We start from the raw sequence: 19227 nt of genomic DNA, 5'->3' as shown, positions 1-19227 counted from the left end.
AAATGTTATTATGTATTGTGAACTAAATACTAAATATTTGTTTTTTTTCCTCTATATCTATTTAGTACATTTCACCAATTTTATTTTTTTTAGTTTTTTTTTTTTTTAAATTTTTTTTTTTTTTTTACCCATCTTACCCTATTAGCTTTGAATTACACTTGTTCCATTTTAGAAAATTTCAACACTCTATTTCATCCATAAACTTCCAAAGATTCTACCAAACAAGCCATTTATTTATACTAATTGTTTATTCCATAATGCATTTGCTAATGTTATAGAATTACAATGGAGAAGTTCATGAGTGCATGTAAAGGATCCTATCATGGCCTTAAGGTTTTTACAAACAATAATATACAATATTCTAATGGTGGGAAACGAACAAAAAAACAAAGGCAAAGAAAAGTAAAGAAAAAGGAGAAGGAGAAAGTTTATAGATTTAATATGCAAATTTTTTATTTATATACAACACACATTTCCTATTTATAAATAGGAAGGAATTAAGGGATATTTGTTTAAAAAATTGATGGAATATACAAAATTAAATGGAAGGATTTTTGATGTAACAATAGTTACTTGTTATTGTAGATTACTCATCCTTTGCTTAAACCAAGAAGATTGACATGCAAGTCATACAAAAACTAACTTTCTATTCTTCTTCACCATTTTATTCCTTTCACATGACCTATAAATAGCCAATTCTGCCTTAACACCATACTCAAATCTCTTCTTCCATCAATTTCACCCATTTCATCACAACCCAGGCCTAATAATCAACCATGCCTTTGATGAACAGGCCTCGGGTTGTGATCGATGGAGTTAGAAGAACACGAACCTATCGTTTCTTCTGGTGTAGTCACTGTGATCGAACAGTTAGGATTGCATCAGCTTCTCCCAACCCTCTACACAATTTCTTATGTCCCCTTTGCTACAACCTCGTATGCCAAGAAATCAACATTTCAAGAAATTCTTCTAATCTATCATCATATAGAACAGGATCCTCTTCCACTTCTGCATCAGCTGCTCAGTTATTAGACACAATGGCTCAAATCATCAATCTATCTTCTCCTCGTTGTCTGACTCTGAGGCCACAATTCACCACCCATATGTCCTCTACGCGTACATTACCAAGGCCTGTATCACCACAAGAGAATGCACTATCATGGGTAGCGGAACAAGAGCCGCCTAGTCAGACACCCCAAAATCAAACTACAGAGAACAATGACAGTTCATGTATGACAGATGTCAGAGCAACAGCTGATGCATTGTGCAGTGACTCAGCATGTCCAATTTGCAAAGAAGACTTTGTTATGAACCAAGAAATAAGAAAGTTGGCCTGCAATCATTTCTACCATTCCGATTGTATTATGTCTTGGCTTCAAATTAACAATACTTGTCCTGTATGTCGTTACCAGCTCCCATTACAGCAAGGTTCGAGTAATAATAATAACAGCGTCAGAAATAATTTTCGAGCTGCAGATTATGGCCATAATGTTGATGATAGTGATGATGACTATGATCTTCATTTAGAGGATGTTGTGAGCTTGAGCTGGCCTACTTGGGCTGAGTTGATCTCCTTGTTACGACCCTTTTGCTTAAGTTCGTTGCTCGATTGGTCCTACCCAGGCTAATTCTGATTACTACTCCCTGAAGAACACTGCTCCTACAAAATTAGGCCTGTTAAATTAACTCTGTAAGTTTAACTGTAATTCTAATCTGATTGTTATTCAGTATATACTATGTAACATTTAGTTTTATGTCTACTTACCTGATGAATTTTCAGAACATCAACTTTAAAGGTAAGTTTTTGACAGAATAAAAAAAAAACAATGTAAATTCGTTATTAGAAACCTATCATTTTATATGTACTTTTGCAAATATCATCAATTGTTCATCATCATAGAAATTCTACTGGTAATGTAGTTTATAGCATAATGTATCATTACATTGCATTCGAGTATATGTTGATCACTCGGAAGCTATCTTTGGACATGTTTTTTGTGACAGGCAGGATTGAAGTCGAAAGGGAACATTCTGCTGCGCAATTTGATTGGCAATCCAGCGAAATATAGCTTCAATAAAATGTATGCTATCCAGCAAACTTATCTACCAGGATTACATACGTCTTTAGTCTTTACGAGAGCATCCTAGAGGGCCCGTGTTTCAAACTTCTTGCTCCTTATTAAAACAAAAATACCCGTGAGATATGTGAACTAATAAATAAAAAGGTTGTGCAATTGTATATATACTGGATAAGCCTCGTGCGATGCACGACATAAAAAATTTCTTTGAAATAATATTTATTTTACGTATGTTTCTCGTATGAGATAAATTAATTAATTGCAATGCTATTTAGATCTAACTAATTTTGAAAAAGAGTATAAATTTAAGTAAATTATGCAATACGAAGTACTCTTTAACTGAGAGTAATTATATTTTGAAGCCAAATAATATATGGAATATAATATAATATAATAATTGTTTTTAATAAAAACTATTGTAATAATTTAAGGTAAAAAAAATAGAAATAAAAATATGATGTCATCAATTAATTTAGGTGGGAAAAAGTTTAACCACAACTTGACATGTGTACAATTTGAAAAAGTGATGATGTCAATGGTTGTTGTTTTAGTTTATTTATAGATTTGTATAGAAAATGATTCTTTTGGCTCTAAAAATCACCTTTGATTTGGGTTGATCCTCACTTATAAACAAAGATTAAAGCCACATTTCATGCTTTTAATGTTGGACATGATTGCCTATTGCAAATTTGAAAAATCACACAAATTGGCAATTAAAGTGCCATAACATAAAGAAACCAAAACCCTACGGTTATTATAAGGTGAATTAAACAATATTCATGCGAGAATCAAGTTACGGCCATCTAGAGATTGTTATATACACCCGGGTATACAGTACACCCAAGGGTATTTGTTTGTTCATTTGATAATAAAATAAGCAATAATCATTAAAATAAGCAAAAAAATACTCACCGTGTGTATCCAGGAATATAAAACAATTTCTAACTGCCATCACCAAGGTATAAAACAACTTTCTGATTAGCAAAGATTGTGTTTAAAAGTATTTGTGAAATAAGAACTAGTGTACAACAAGGTATAAAACAACCTTCTGATCACCAAGGTAAATGTTACTAAATGGTGAGAGAAATTATTATGCCTAAGCATCAATTTTTTACGTACTAATACGTTTCCATTATCAAGTCTTCAAAAACTGTTTAAGTTGTATGCTTTAGTCGGTCGAATCCAACCAGTAGCAACTCCTGAACTCAAGATATGCGTCCATATATGTAGATAGTCTAATCTTTAAGCTACAACTCTACTTAGCATAAATAAGCACAACACATTTTTTTTTTTTTGGAGGATTATACTAATACTCACACAGCATAATGTCTAAATGATATTTTGTTGCATATTGCTTTTGCATTTAAAAAGCTGTAAAAAAATAAAATAAATTACTAGTCCACCGAAAAATTATAAATAAACAAACAAGAGATCAAATTCCATAAGATTGAAATACATCTTTTCTCCTTGCCCTGGAATTTCGTAGACAATGAATATTAGACAAGTTGGAAGTCACACAATACATGCTACTCGACCTGACAGCATTAGGCTCATGAGTCCCAGAGCTAATAGCCGGCTAAACATGTACCCTTTTAAGTATGCAGAACAGCTATATCACTAAGAGAGCAAAGAAGGATCAAATCATTTCTAAGAAATGGCTATTTCTTCACAGCCCTAGTGATTAAACCTGGAATGAACATACACGGTCAATCTCTCATTCAAGCTTTAAGAGCAGCTTTGTGAACCATCGTCTCCTTGTGTATTTGATGGCAACTCTTCTCAACAAGGTCAAGCAGCTTCTCCAAGTTCATTGACCATGAATTGAGAATATCATTGCTGTCCTTAACTACCTGAAAACATACGACCCCCATTGGCCTGTCTACCTTAGCCACCAAAGCCTTAGAAACAACCATATCAGATAGATGCTTCTCCGTTTCCTGAGACATGTACAAGTCAGATCAGAGTAAGTAAAGATGACATACAAAATAAAGTCAAAGTGGACAAGTTATCTGCAAAATCAATTAACATTAGTGAGTCCACACACAATGAAATTACCAAAAGCCAAATTTTAAATTCAACTTAGGCCTAGAGCATATATAGATTCCCTGTTTCTTTTACACTTTGTTTGGATAGAAAGAAATAGAAGGAAAAGAAGAGAAGAGAAAGGGAGGAGGACAAATTCTCTTGTTTGGGTAAAGGATTGGGGGAAGGAAGGGGAAGGAGAGGGAGAGATCCATTTTCCCTCTCTTTTTAATAAGCATAATCCCTCCAAAATTGGAGAGTTTTTGAGGGAAAATGGAGCTCACCTCCCCCTCCCTTTCTTTTCCCTTCCCTTCCTCCTTTTCCCCTCCCCTTCCTTTCCACCTTCGTTCTTTGCTATCCAAACAAAGCGTTAAAGAATACATGCAATATGCATACCCAATATATTAAACATGATTGCCACCAGAATTACTGAGAATTGCTGATTGAAACATCAATTTTAACAAGGATTTTTAGAAGAAACATCCAAACAGTTGTCTAATCTGCCTAGATAGAGTTCAAGATAGAAACTATAGAGGATGTGCAAGTGTTCAAGCTCATAATGGTAGCAAACCTTGATACTAAGGCATAATAAGTCTGCTAGTCTCTTCAAGGTGATCCTTGAGTAGTACTTTGAAATAACAAGTATGTTCTGCAAGGAGAGCAAAGAATCGAAATATGATTATTAACCATATTTTCTGAGGATTTTAGGTAATATAGATCGATAGTAGAAAAGCTTACATGTTCAATGACCCTTTGTTTAAGATCTTCAGCAGCTTTGTCACCTAAAGAGCCTCCAAGCAAATTCTTCTCATTCTCAAATTCGCCCTCAAATTCATTCCAAAGACTGGTCCAAAGGACAACCTCCATTGTCATGAGCTGCTTCAATAGTGACCTGGAGCAGCACATCAAAAGAACCCATACCACAATGAGACATACATATTCAGAAGTATGACAGATATAGGGAGAAAACCTGCGTTGCACGGACTCGGCCCACCACCCAGCCATACCGGCGTCGACACGACGCGACCCCGGTGCGGACACGGAATACGAGTCGGACTCCTGGGAGAGAAAGTGGACTCGCCTAATTTTGAACAAACATAATTAGGCGGAGTTTTCCCAAGGGTCGGACCTGGATTCCTCCATAAGGGCTGCCATTTTTTTGTGCTTATTTGTATTTTTTTTGTGTAGGATGAAGAAGATGAAGCGTCTTTTTTGTACAGTAAGAAGATGAAGGACAAAGGAAGAAGATGAAGCATCTTTTTTAGATTAAATTTTAGCTTTTTTTTTGTGTTTATTTGTTGTGTACAGTAAGTTATCCAAGTCCAAAACAGCTGTAAAGCTTTGGTAAAGTGGAAAACAGTAAATGCCCATTTAATTATTTTCATTTATTTTATAATTTTTTTTTTTTTTACCCTAGATGCCTTACTAGTTACTAGGTGTTACATTAGAATAAAGTAACACATTTTCCTACAATTCTACTACGTGTGAAGAACCCTATAATTCTATCTTTTTTTTTTTAATTTTTTTTATTTTCTGAGGGAACCCTACAATTCTATCTAATAATATTATAATTTTGACAATTGTATTTAATGAAGTGTAATCTTTAATTCTTTATTAATAGTTTCCTTTTTATTCTCAAATATTTTCCTTTTATTTTCAACATGCTAGTCTGTACATACTCCATATCTTTTAAATTGTGTAGTTGAAAAGTCATTTTGTTTATTAGTTTCCTTTTCCTCAAAAAAAAAAAAAGTACTCCTAGGAATTTAGTACTACCTATTTAAGATTAGATATTTATATATTTATCATTTAAAATAATAAAAAAAAACTTGGATATTTAAATTAGAAATCATCATATTTAATCCTTGGCTACATATTTAAGAGTTAAGATTTTTTTTCTTTTTTGAAACCATTTAAGACTTAGGATTCGAGACAAAGTACCTGTTTTTTTTTTTACAGTCGATACAAAGTACCTAAATTTGATATCATATTATTTTATTTTTTTTTTAGAAAAAAGATAATATAATAATTAAAATCTTGTACAATGTAATTAAGATTAGATACAACGTATGTATAACTTCCATCCAAAAAAAAAAAAAAAAAAAATCAAATTTAGAAATGATAACATTTTAATTTATTTTTTTTACTAGAGAAATCATAACATTGTATAATTTTTTACCACACATTTAATATTAGACATAAACAATACAAAATATATACTACATAAATTAGAAATCATAGTGTACTTTTTCTTTAAAAAAAAATAGAAATGATAAGAATTTTTTATACTAGAGAAATCATAACATTACAAAATCTAGTACTACATATAATAGATACAAAGTATGTACGACATAAATTAAAAATCATGGTATAAATGACAATTTTTTTTCAAAAGAAATCCTAACATTTCAAAATCTTTTACCACTACGTAAATTAGAATAATCATAGTATTTTTTTTTTTTTTACAAAAATTACACTACATTGCTATGTCGCGGAAAAAATTAGGGGAAAAAACTTTATATTAGAGGGATGTTAATGATAAATATACTTTCTATGTTGCAAAATTTAGGGGAGGGGGGGAACCTTTAAATTTGTAACAATGAGCATCAAAAAACTTAATTATTATATATATATATATATATATATATATATATATACACACATATATATACTACATATACATATATATATGTACGTGTATATATATATATATATGTACGTGTATATATATATAAAAGATCTTTTGAAATATTGATAGGTCAACCATTAATTTAAATCCGATAAAATTATAAATAAATTAAAAATGATTAAGAGTAATTTGTATACATATTAAATTTCTTTTCCTAAAAAAAATACATATTATATTTGTTAGAAAAATATATATATTCTTTGCAAAAAAAATGTTATATATACATTAAAATGATTAAGAGAAACAACATTATATTATATTATATTTTCTTCTTTGAAAAAAATGTTAATTCTTTGCGACCTTCAATAATTATTTTTAACTATTATAAAATTCTAAAGGATTATTAAAAATAAAACCAAAAACAAAAAAAAAAAAAAAAAAAAAACAAAATCCTTCATTTTCACTCAAATGTACGTTTAATGTTATATTGTTATATATGTAGGCTCAAATCAATTTTTAATAAATCCTTCTTATTTTTACTCATTCAAGTGTACGTTCGTTGTAAAATTTTTTTTAAAAAAAACTAATTTTTAATTAATATAACACTCGAATTATTAAGATTAATTGTATAATATTCACTCCAACATAGATTATGATAACTTTTGTAAACCTAAATAATCCTAATCACCCTAAATCCTAAACCCTAACCCTAATCCCTAACCCTAAACCCTAAACCTAATCCCAAACCCTAAACCCTAAACCGTTACATAGGCTATGATCATTATAATTCATCATAAACTAAGCTAAGCTAACTAATATCATTAGATCATAACTATTAAACTTAACGTTACGTAGCTTATGATCATTTTGTAAAGATCATTGATCCTCGATCTATAATAATGCAATATAAGACTACTAATATCATTTTATCATAAACTTATTTAAAGTTACTTATTCAAACTATGATCATGCCATATAACATATAAGGTTAACTAGTATCATTAGATCATAAGTTTTATTAAACTTAACGTTACGTGGGTTATGATCATTTTGTAAAGATCATTGATCCTCGATCTATAATAATGCAATATAAGACTACTAATATCATTTTATCATAAACTTATTTAAAGTTACTTATTCAAACTATGATCATGCCATATAACATATAAGGTTAACTAGTATCATTAGATCATAAGTTTTATTAAACTTAACGTTACGTAGGGTATGATCATTTTGTAAAGATCATTGATCCTCAATCTATAATTATGCAATATAAGACTACTAATATCATTTTATCATAAACTTAATCAAATTTAAAATTACTTATTCAACTATGATCATGCCATATAAGGTTGACTAATATCATTAGATCATAAGTTTTATTAAACTTTCCGTTACGTAGGGTATGATCATTTTGTAAAGATCATTGATCCTCGATCTATGATTATGCAATATAAGACTACTAATATTAATTTATCAAATTTGATATTACATTTTTAAAATTTATCAATTTATCATAAACTTAATCAAATTTAAAATTACATTATTTTTTTTGAAACAATTTTAAATTACTTATTCAATCTATGATCATGCCATATACATATCATTTTATCATAACTTAATCAAATTTTTAAAAAGTTGTACTACATACTAGATAGGAGTACTATACAATTATACATAAAAAGATATGTCCTACACGTATATCAAGTAGGAGAAGTTTATCCTCCCAAAGCACTATCATTATCATCCATCTACTACTCCCATTAAAATTATTCATTCCCTAAACAATCACATTCAAGCTTACTCAGCTCCCAAAATATGGCGATTACAATTCTCTTAGCTTTAGTCTCCCCAGCTATCAAGTACTCATACTATTTAAACGACATCCATGGATCTCCAAATTCTCACACCTCGACTGAAATTTTCTCCAATTGTATCATCATCCCTCAGTATCAATGTCCTCACCAAACTCCTCCACGCCTAACCCCCAAAGAAATTCAGCACCAAAAAGGCCTAGTCCTAACCAATTTTCATCATTCGATGACAAACCATTATGGAATCATGTAACTATTGTCAGAAACGCAACTAGTGGTGGTAATAGGAAATGGACCTGCAACTATTGCCTCAAATTAGTGACTGGTTCATACTCAAAAGTGAAAGCCCATCTCTTATGTTTGTCGGGTCAAGGTGTCGAAGGATGTAAGGGTATGTCCGATCAAGTTAAGGCACAATTGCAGCAAGAGCATGAAAAGGCAGAGAATTTGAAGAATAGAGAAGCGTATGAATCAAAGAGGAAATTGGATTATGTGACCCTCCCTCCGGGTACTGATTTAATCCAGCCGAAAAAGAAAAAAGGAACTGTGGAATTCTGTTTTAACGCTGCTGAGAGAGATGAGTTAGATAAGGAATGTGCTCGGATGATTTATGCTTCCGCACTTCCATTTTCACTAGTCAAGAATCCTTACTTTCGCCAGTTTTGTCTTAAATTGGCGAACAGTAAGTGTGCTGGTTGGCTACCTCCACCGTACAATAGGCTGAGGCTCTCTTTACTTGAGCAAGAGGTAACACATGTTGATACTCTTAATCAGCCTTTCAGAGATTCTTGGAAGAAGAAGGGAGTATCATTATGCTCGGAGGACTGATCGGCAAAAGAGGCCTCTCATCAATGTCATGGCAGTGTCGGGTGGAGGATCAATGTTTCTCAAAGCTTTTGACACAAGTGGTAACATAAAAGATGCAGATTATGTTGCTAGTCTTTTTCAGAAGGTTATTGACAAGGAAGGTGCTCATAATGTGGTGCAGATTATCACTGATAATGCTGGGAACTTCAAAGCAACAAGTGAAAAAATTGAAGCAAAATATCCTCACATTTTTTGGACGCCTTGTGTTGTGCATAGTATGAACTTAGCACTCAAAAGCATATGCGAGCCCACTGCCAATTCAAGTCAGTATGATGACTGTAAGTGGATCTCTTCCTTACTGTCAGATTGTGATGCCATTGTTATATTTGTTTTGAATCATCAGAAGGCCCTTACTATTTTTCAAAAATATTCAAAGCTTGCACTTCTTAAAGTAGCAGAAACACGTTTTGCCTCACATGTTATCATGGCAGAACGTTTGTTTGAAACAAAAAATGCTCTTGAAAAAATGGTTTTAGATGTTGAATGGAAAAGATTTAGGAAGATACAATTAGAAAGCAAGGCTGAGGTTAAGGAATGTGTGATTTCGGATAGATGGTGGGACAAAGTTGAATATTTTCTGAGTTTTACAGCCCCCATTAATAATATGTTGAGGAAAGCTGATCTTGATACTCCATGTTTGCATCTAATATATGACATGTGGGATACCATGATTGAAGAGGTTAGAGAGAAAATTTATGAGCAAGAAGGCTTAGATAGAATTACTGGAAAATCCTCTTTTTTTTGATGTTATTCAAGGTGTTTTGGTATCAAGATGGAATAAAAGTAATACTCCCCTTCACTGTATGGCTCATTCATTAGTTCCGAAATATTATAGTGAGTCTTGGTTACAATTCTCTTGGACATTGGGCTTCTTTTTCAGTGAACATCATGTAATGGAAGCTAGGGCTCATGAAGATCCTTTGAGTTGGTGGGCTAGTTATGGTTCATCAACACCAACTTTGCAAGCATTGGCTTTAATCTATCACAACCTGCATCTTCCTCCTGCTGTGAAAGAAACTGGAGTTCTTTCTCTAATATTCATTCCATCGCGAGGAATAGGCTAACTTCAAAAAGAGTGGAAGCTCTTGTCTATGTCCATACCAATTTAAGAATGATGTCTACGAAGAAAGAAGAGTACAAAAGAGGTCCATCTAGTTATTGGGATGTCGGTGAGTATTTCAGATTATATTTTAAATTACTCATAGTTTCAACAAATATTAATATATTTAATTTAGTTTTGGAATACTGATTTTTTTTTCATTATTTTTTAGGTGGAGATTCACTATTTATTGATGATGAGTATGTTGAAGGTTTTGAGAATTTATTTCTTGAAGATACTGAAGATGGATTTTTTAATGATAAAGAGCAAGAGAACTAGAATCTAAGATGATGGACTTTTTGAAGATGATGAACTTTTTGAAGATGATGAATAAGTGGAGTTTTTGACGTTCTAGAGCTTTAGGCTATGATTCTGTTTTTTTTTTCTTTTCTTTTTTGTTTGGTTAAGTTCAAGTTTCATTAGACTATGATGTTTTATTTCTGTTTTTTTCCCTTCTTGTTTGCTCTAAAAAAGTGGAACTACAACTTTATGTATTAAGATTTTCAATCAGTAATATAATTAAAATTTCCATTATTCTGATTTTTAATATCAAAAATGTATGTTAATGCCTTGGTTAAAAAAAATATTATTTTTATCAAAAAAAAAAAAAAAAATATATATATATATGGATTATTAAACACCGTGTCCCCGAGTCCATATCCTAAATTTAGACTCTTTTAAAACGTGTCCCCGGATCCTTGATTTTAGAAATTTTCGAGTCTGACACTTGGACCTGTACCCGAGTCCGACACCCGTACCCGAGTCTGTGCATCCTAGGAGAAAACTATTTAGGCAGTAAATGACATACTTGAACTTGGGGATTTCAAAAAGGTTCTTATCCTCCAGAGTAGAATTTAGAAGGCTTGACTGCATGGGATCATGTGGGGCAAGAGCCAGATACCAGCAAATTTTCCTCAAAATCTGCACAAAATACCATATTAATAAATAAACTTTGAGATCCACAAGAAAGTGCAGCATGATAATAGTGAAGCATTGTTTACCGGAGTCCACTGCTCAGGGTCTTCCTTGACAGATGGGATCTCATAGATAGCCTTGTAGCATCGACATATTTCAAGGTAGTCATTGTGGTGCTTGTAGTACCTGAACAAAAGAAACTCATTGAGGCTCCAGAATATCAACTTCCGATTAAAAAATGTCAAAACAACAAGAATAAAAAAAAAACCATTGTAATAGCATGGATGGATTTTCTATGGTGATCAAACAAAAAGCAACCATGTCCACAGTAATCTAGACAAGAGAGAGATTTCAAAATCCACAAAAGCAACACCAAATCCCACAAAACAACACCAGAAAAGTTTTGAAATTCAACACAAAAAAAAAAAAGGGCTTACTAGTAGTCAGTATGGCAAACCTTAAATTTAACATAACAATAACCAATCTATTTAAAGGATATTTCTATACAAACCATTACAGTATAGGATATTCATCTAAGCTGGATTTGAAAATTAAGGGCGGTTCTCTTCCAATGCCAAGAGGGTGATATAGTTGAGTTATGATGGATTGATAAGATTCTTCAATTGTCCTCCCTGGTCAGCTTTCCTTAAAAGGACAGGGAGGTTATACGCCAAGGGCTAGTATTTTTGGATATTTCAGATGTATGAACTGAGAAATAAAATTACGGGTTGTTATCAATTTCACTTGTATGGAAGGAAAACTCTTCCCTACCTCCCACCTAGAAATTTCTCTTCTTTCCACCATTCCCTCCATCCTCCCAACACATCAATTTCCACCCTTCCCAACATCAATGCTTCCTCTCAATCCAGCATCTCATTTTTCACAAGTAGCATTCCCCCAAAGCAATGTCAATAATTTTCAACACTGTTGACACCAAATGTGCTGTCACCAGAAACAAGATTCTAGGAGGTTCTAGTCACCACAGAACCTTAAAGGCAAGAACAGCCTCCAAAGGATGCAAGCAACTACAGCAACTTCTCTAATCTCCCTACTTTGCAATCTGAGCTTTTATTTCCTTCAGAAGTCTAGGGGCGTAAGAAAGTTGGAGACGGTGCATGTGATTTTAAAAAGCAGAAAAGATGATGGTTGAGGATATGTAGAGGAAATTTGACAGTAGAGAGACAAAAAGATGCAACTGGACGTGGAATTGGGTGGTAAAGTTGGAGACAGTGCATGTGATTTTAAAAAGCAGAGAGGATGATGGTTGAGGATATGTAGAGGAAATTTGACAGTAGAGAGATAAAAAGATGCAACTGGATGTGGAATTGGGCGGTCAAGTTACAACGCTAATGTGATGGAGTGATGAGAGGATGAGAGCAGAGGCTAGAGGGAATAAAAGGAATTTATGGCTGTCCACACTACGCTTATGAAAAAATAGAATTTTCCCCGGATAATTAGTCTAGAAAGTCACCCCATAAATTCACCCCTTAAATTATACTATGGCTCCAATTATGACATTAGTTTATTCTCTCTACAACCTTTATCTCTTTTCAGAGTGTAAAAGAATTCCCAAATATCAACGAAAGAAATAACAGAATGCACAGAAATTTTCCAAGCACAAAATTTCAAGAAGAAAGTACATTAATTTGACTATTTGCAACCAAAAAAACGGTGCCAGGCAAAATCTACTAACTGAGAATGAATCTAATTTCTACATTCAAATTCCCCAGGAAAAAAATGAAGAAAACTCAATCCCCACAGCTATCCTAGCAAGAACAGAGCTAAAAGAAGTACTCCATAAAAGAGAATCGTGAACTCACCGTATCATCAATTCGTAATAAATACGCTTCAATTCTGGCAACGTTGGAATATTAGCAGGGGCCTCTTCTACAATGGCATCACCTTCCTTAGGTTTCTTCTTTTCTTTTGAAGGATCAATATCAAAAACTCTAGGACTGATTTTCCTGGATAGGATTTGCGCCCGGACGTAGTCTTTACGGTCTAAACAAAGGCGAACCTGAAAAACAGAATAATTTTCCAAATTTTAACTCATCATCAATATTTAAAAACAACTAAAATAATAAGTAGAACACTTAACTCCAACAGTAAACTATTACTGCCAGTAGAAGAGATAATGGAACCAACAAAACTCGAAAAATGGAACTTACTTGCTCAAGAATAAAAGCAATCTTTTCAGTTTTTGCCATTGCACCAAAGGTTTCAACCTGCAGTATCACAAATATGTGTAATGATGATCAACTACGCAACTTCTACCAAAAAGATAGTCCTGAAACACATTTAATGTAATACACAAGGAATCATACACGTACACAACTACACTTACCGCTATCTCTTGCATCAATTCAGCAGCTTCATCGATAAGCCCTTGTTCTTCCTTAATCTTAGCAAGGGTCTTGATCAAACGTGCCCTTTCTATTTCAACGTATATCTGCAACAAACAGAAAACAACATGAAACATATGAAAGAGAAAAATTTAACAAAAGACAAGCTCAGCACGGTAATATCTGGTTACCTTCCCAGCAGATACACTGTTCAGTGTTTTAATGAGCTCTATACGAGTATCAAGATCAGGTGTTTGATCAATGTAACCCATGGCTTGCTGCACCATTGCTGTGACAGCCTGTAAAAAATAAAGGAACCTCCTGGTTAAATGTTTCATGAAGGAATGATGACTCCAAAATTAAAACGTAGGTAAATAAGAAAAGAAAATTGCTATAAACAATTATGTAGTTTGAGTTCTATCTGGTGAACCATTAAAAAAAATTATGGATCATTTATCCAAATGAATTACACAAATTTAGTAAAAATTCCAAGAATCTCAACATGATACAATAGTAAGAAGTCATTTGCTGCAAACAAAGCTAGGCGTTCAGTGGTGATGACTTTATCCAGGACCCGAAGGCAAGATAATTTATCCATAAAATCGTTAGTTACTGTCAGAAGTTTGTAAGAGGTAAAATTGTGCAGTAAGGCAGTAGTGCAGCTTATAAATAGAGGAAAATGCTCATGTGAGGCTCATGCTGATTGTAGCGAGGGAAAATCTACTGGAGGTAATACACCCCTACTGGTAAGATTAATCTTCTAGTAATACAAATTCTATCGAAGGCCCTATCCTATTTGCCTTAATTTGCACAATTTTTACTTCGTATTTACTAAAATAAAATTAATCTGACTAATAAAAGCTGGATTTTACTGAATTTCTACAGATTTAATATTTTGTTTGTTCTTTATAATTACTGATAATTACTGATTAAAACTGATATTTACTAAACTTAAATATTTTTTATCGATTAAAGCTGATATACACCTCTTAACATTAACTTTCACAGTTTTGCTATACATTTTTTTTTTTTTTTTGAGGTGACGAGAGTAGAGCCTACGCTTTCTCTAATTTCTTATGTATATATTCAATTTCACACTTAACAAGCTTCCTATTTCTGATAAATCTGGGAATTCTACCTGATTCTCCGCATTGTTTTGCAAATAAAAGTGCATATCTAGGAAATCTAGCAGAGTAGGAAGTAAGGTTCAATTTGCAAACATAGTGTTGTCCAGGAAATGTGATAAGGGATATGGCTACAACTGAATTCAACAATGTTCCGATGTCAAAAAAAAAAAAAAAAAGACTCAGCTGCAACTCAAGGCATAAACTAAATGAGCAAAAAAACAGAAGAAGTTACATTCTAGCTTCCATTAACCAGCACCAAAGGGGAAATGAAAATGCTATCCTTATAGAAGGATGGATGGTATTAGCTATCTTGATTACTTAAAATGTGATACCACTTAACCCTGAAATATTAAGATGAAGGATAAATCCGTCTTGACTCACTGAATTGCACATTTATAGCACAGATAATATCAACTGAATTGTACGTTTATAGCACAGATATTATCAAAGATTACATAACTATAGCCGCTTCGATCATGATAAAATTCACTAAAGTACAATATACACTAAGCTAACAAGTATAAAAATGTCATTACATCAAAATTATCAATGCGTACCTGTTTGAGTTGACCTCGGCGCTTTGACAGAACAACAATCTGATCATTCAAGGTTTTCCAGGCTTTAGCTTCAAAGCATAACTGGAGAATGTCACACGCAGCTTTTCTAGTTCCAGCAACATCTCCAGCAAGCCTCATTTGCTTTTCGACATTCAATAATGCATCTATCTGTGCTTCCAGATTGCCTTGCTTGTCCTGCAAATCAAAGTCCACAAAAGAGAACAGGTCAAAAGGTTAACAAGGAGAATGAAACAGAAAAAGACAGCATGATAAATTTAATTTTCCTGAAAGAAGGGAAGCAAAATCTGATAAACAAAACTTTGATTTTGGGAAAAAAAGTATGTAATTAACTGCATTAAATCTCATTTTTAGCACCAAAAAGGCTTCATTGTAGAAGTTTGGGATAAGCTCTGCTTTGTAACTTCCATGTCCATATGCAAACCAAAACCAATAGGTAAGCACTACTTGGACTGAATTTAAAAGATCAGATGATTATAGGGATCCAAAAATGTTTCCAAAACTCTTTCCTCAGACCTCCAAGAACCATTGTCAAATGTTCTAAAGCCCTGTGTAACTGTGTTCAATGTATAAGAAAGTTCAAGGTGCACTAATGAGAAGGAAATAGGGGGCTTGGTGCACAGAGGCAAATTTTTAAAAATAAGGTGCAGTTATGAAAGATGTGTGCCTCAATTGCACCTCTTTAAATGCACTTTGCCTAGCTTAATTAAAGCACTGTACCCCCCCCCCCCCAATTTTCCTAGCACCTAGGTACAGTTTTTATACCATGCTACTGATATAGCACAAACACTAACATATCATCGGCCTAATAGTGGTAACCCTAAGTGCAGAAACATCCGTTAAATTGTACAAATAAACAAGTCGGCAGACAATCTAGCAAAATACTTGAATTGGAAGAGATCGTCACTCATCAAAATAGTGATGAACTATGTAATATGGCTAGAAGAATTAAACACGACTATCCTATGAAACTTTTGCATGTTTTAGGTGAAATACGAAGTGGAAGAATCATACCCGTATCCAAGTATCAAGTATCAAACATAAACACTTGAAGTGAAATGAAGAGTTGGAGTAACATAGGAGGGGAAGGTAAGTTACTAGAGACACGTGCGAAGTTAACCCTTCTACTTCAATCAACCAACTCCTCCCACTCCCCCATCCAATTACCGAGTCTTGTAATATAAAACTATCAAGAGCAAATTAAGCTCCAAAATTGCAGATACAAGTCATGCAATTACATGATTAACATCCCCCCATTCCAACAAATACGAGGTTATGCTCGGATAAGCTACATTGCAACCTCCTTTATTCCGACCTTTTCATTTCACACCAAACCAATTAAAACCATAACAGATCCATTCAACACTCTGACATGGGTATAGACACTTTTAACAATTCATTCCGAGCTATAGCTATAAAAATTTATCATAAAACAACATAATCGGATAGTTGAATATGTACCCATTTCGAATTTAGTGATATACTGCCTAAAATTAGGAAAATTAGATAAAGCAAAAAAGGGTTTTATAATCGGCAGTTATGTTTTCTAAATCTGGATCCAAACAAAATTGGTGATTCATGCTATTGTTGCAACGAACATAATTGAAGTTATTGAAAAGAAATTAAAGATCTAGAAACTCACCGCCATCGCAAATGGTCGTCGGAAATTTAGGGTTTGCTTGAAAACCTGAAGCAGCAAAAAATTCAACTCAATTATCAAATTAAACTCTTCTCACTAACTAAAATGAACAGCAAAATTCTAGCATTTCAGTAATTAAATTATAAATCAATAATAATCAATCCACCTTGAAGAACCCTAAATTGAATAAAATTGACGATTAAAAGTAGAATGTAAAATTGGAATTCGATGATTCTGAAGGAAATCTAACCTAAGAAGCAGCTTCTTCAATGGAGGAGAGAAAAATGAGAAGCCGCTTAGACGGAGGAATTCAGAGAGTAAAGATTGAGGAACACAGTGAAGAGGAAACTGCTCAATATATATTTCCAACACTAAATTTTTTTTAAAAAAGTAATTAAATAAAAAATTGCTATAGAGTTCAAATTCGGCTTGACCAACAAGAAACTGTTAAAAGTTTTAGCATCAACACTCGTGGTGGGGTAAAAACTCGTAAAAAAGCTACAATTTTTAAATATATTATATATAACTAATATATAAAGCTAAACTTATAGCTAGGTCACGAGACAGCGACACTTGGCGTTTTAAGTTTTCGTTAAGTGTCGCGCCACGTAGGCAACAATAAAATGTTAGTATGACACATAAATTTTTTTTAGATATATTTTTTATGAATAAAAAAGTTTTTTCTTTTATTTACTTAGGATAAAAATTTGGATTGATTTTGTAGGATAAAAAAGTTAGTTTGAAGTTTTATTTCCAATAAATTTGGATAGATTAATAAGATAAAATTGTTGATTTAGAATTTTATTTCCGATAAAATACCAATATTTATCAGGTACAAAATAAATTATAAGTTAAGCCAAACCACGAGACAACAACACTTAAATGATTCATATATTTATCAGGTACAAAATAAATTATCTTAATCGATTGAAATAAAATACTTTACAATCTAAAATGATTTTACTATTATGTTATGTAGAATTATCAATCAGGTATGGTCATAGGTCGAGTCACTATAGGTCATGAGTCAAGAATGTCCAACACTAGCCCAAAGTTTCAGGTTCAGATTAACTCAATTGGCTTAGAACAATGGTTTTGTTTAATTTATTTTTGGCTATTTTTTTAAATTTCTAATATTTCAAACTTACTTTGTCACTTTTTTTTTAATTAAAATTCAATAAACAACCCGTACATCGCACGGGGCACCAAACTAGTTGGTGGTATAAAACTATACCATTTGATTGTATATACCATCTCATGGTAAATATTTGCTTTGGTCCCTGTAAAACATGAACCAACCAGATCACGTCATGTGGCCTGCTTATCATGTATCTTTTATTTTTTTTATTTTTTTTCAATTGTATTTTAAGAAAAAATTATAAAGTAAAAAATTATGAAAAAATTACCATTGTTCATAATTTTTCAAGACCTACACATAGACACCCATATTGATATAGTTTTATATATTTTTTCAAATTCGCTTTTTACTACCTAAATTGCTTATTTATTTAATTAACTTTACAAACATTTATTAGTTATTTCCAATAATAAAATGAAATATAATTATAATTAAATTAAGTGTATTATTAATACAAATAGGAGAGAGAAAGTGTGGTGGTAAACTTTTTTTATACCATGGGTGGGATGATTTTTGGACAAATTATGTTGTATCGTGGTATAGATGACGTGGAGGAGTGAGAAAGTAGTAGAGAGAGAGGGACGGTATAAATTTTTATACCATAAAGTGATGATGGTCTTAGAGCATCCTCAATTGGAGCACTCTACATCCTTAGTTTTCACTCTCTCTCCTATTCTCCTTTTGACACATCATGTATTTTTTCCTATACCCCATTTTCTACTATCTACTACCTCCGGAACATATTGTATGCATTTTTGCCAAAAACTGAAATTTTACATTAGATGCCACTTTCCTATTCTTTCCTTTTTAGTAAACTTTATGTAATGAAATTACTCAAATACCCTTACTCAAGATATCATAAACACAATTAAATAACTAAATCAGAATTCATTTGAATAATAATTTATTCTTAATTAGCATAATTTATCTCACCCAATTCAATTCACCCAAAATAAAATCCAACTAACAATCAACCTAAACT

General features: G+C 32.5%; 1 protein-coding gene across 1 annotated transcript; it reads right to left on the bottom strand.

Moving 5' to 3' along the window:
- Positions 1 to 3473: 3473 nt before the first annotated feature.
- On the bottom strand, positions 3474 to 17470 carry LOC145592363 (26S proteasome non-ATPase regulatory subunit 12 homolog A-like). The gene is made up of 12 exons (XM_081648808.1): positions 17358 to 17470; positions 17111 to 17155; positions 15451 to 15645; positions 13958 to 14065; positions 13769 to 13873; positions 13593 to 13649; positions 13245 to 13441; positions 11511 to 11610; positions 11318 to 11430; positions 4839 to 4992; positions 4672 to 4749; positions 3474 to 4015 (listed from the first exon to the last, which is right to left on the bottom strand). The coding sequence occupies exons 2-12, from the start codon at positions 17114 to 17116 to the stop codon at positions 3797 to 3799; spliced, it is 1332 nt and encodes a 443-aa protein (XP_081504934.1). The 5' UTR covers positions 17117 to 17155; positions 17358 to 17470; the 3' UTR covers positions 3474 to 3796.
- Between the last annotated feature and the right edge of the window lie 1757 nt (positions 17471 to 19227).

This window comes from Chenopodium album, chromosome 18, assembly GCF_948465745.1.
Source record: "Chenopodium album chromosome 18, dcCheAlbu1.1, whole genome shotgun sequence".
Lineage (NCBI taxonomy): Eukaryota > Viridiplantae > Streptophyta > Magnoliopsida > Caryophyllales > Amaranthaceae > Chenopodium > Chenopodium album.
The sequence above is the reverse complement of the archived record's forward strand: the minus strand, read 5'-3'. Positions and strand labels throughout refer to the sequence as shown.

Coding starts and splice junctions, on each gene's coding strand:
- LOC145592363 (XM_081648808.1), bottom strand. Junction 13,650..13,768: donor AATTGATGCAAGAGATAGCG/GTAAGTGTAGTT, acceptor GTGATACTGCAG/GTTGAAACCTTTGGTGCAAT. Junction 13,442..13,592: donor TTGCTTTTATTCTTGAGCAA/GTAAGTTCCATT, acceptor TCTGTTTTTCAG/GTTCGCCTTTGTTTAGACCG.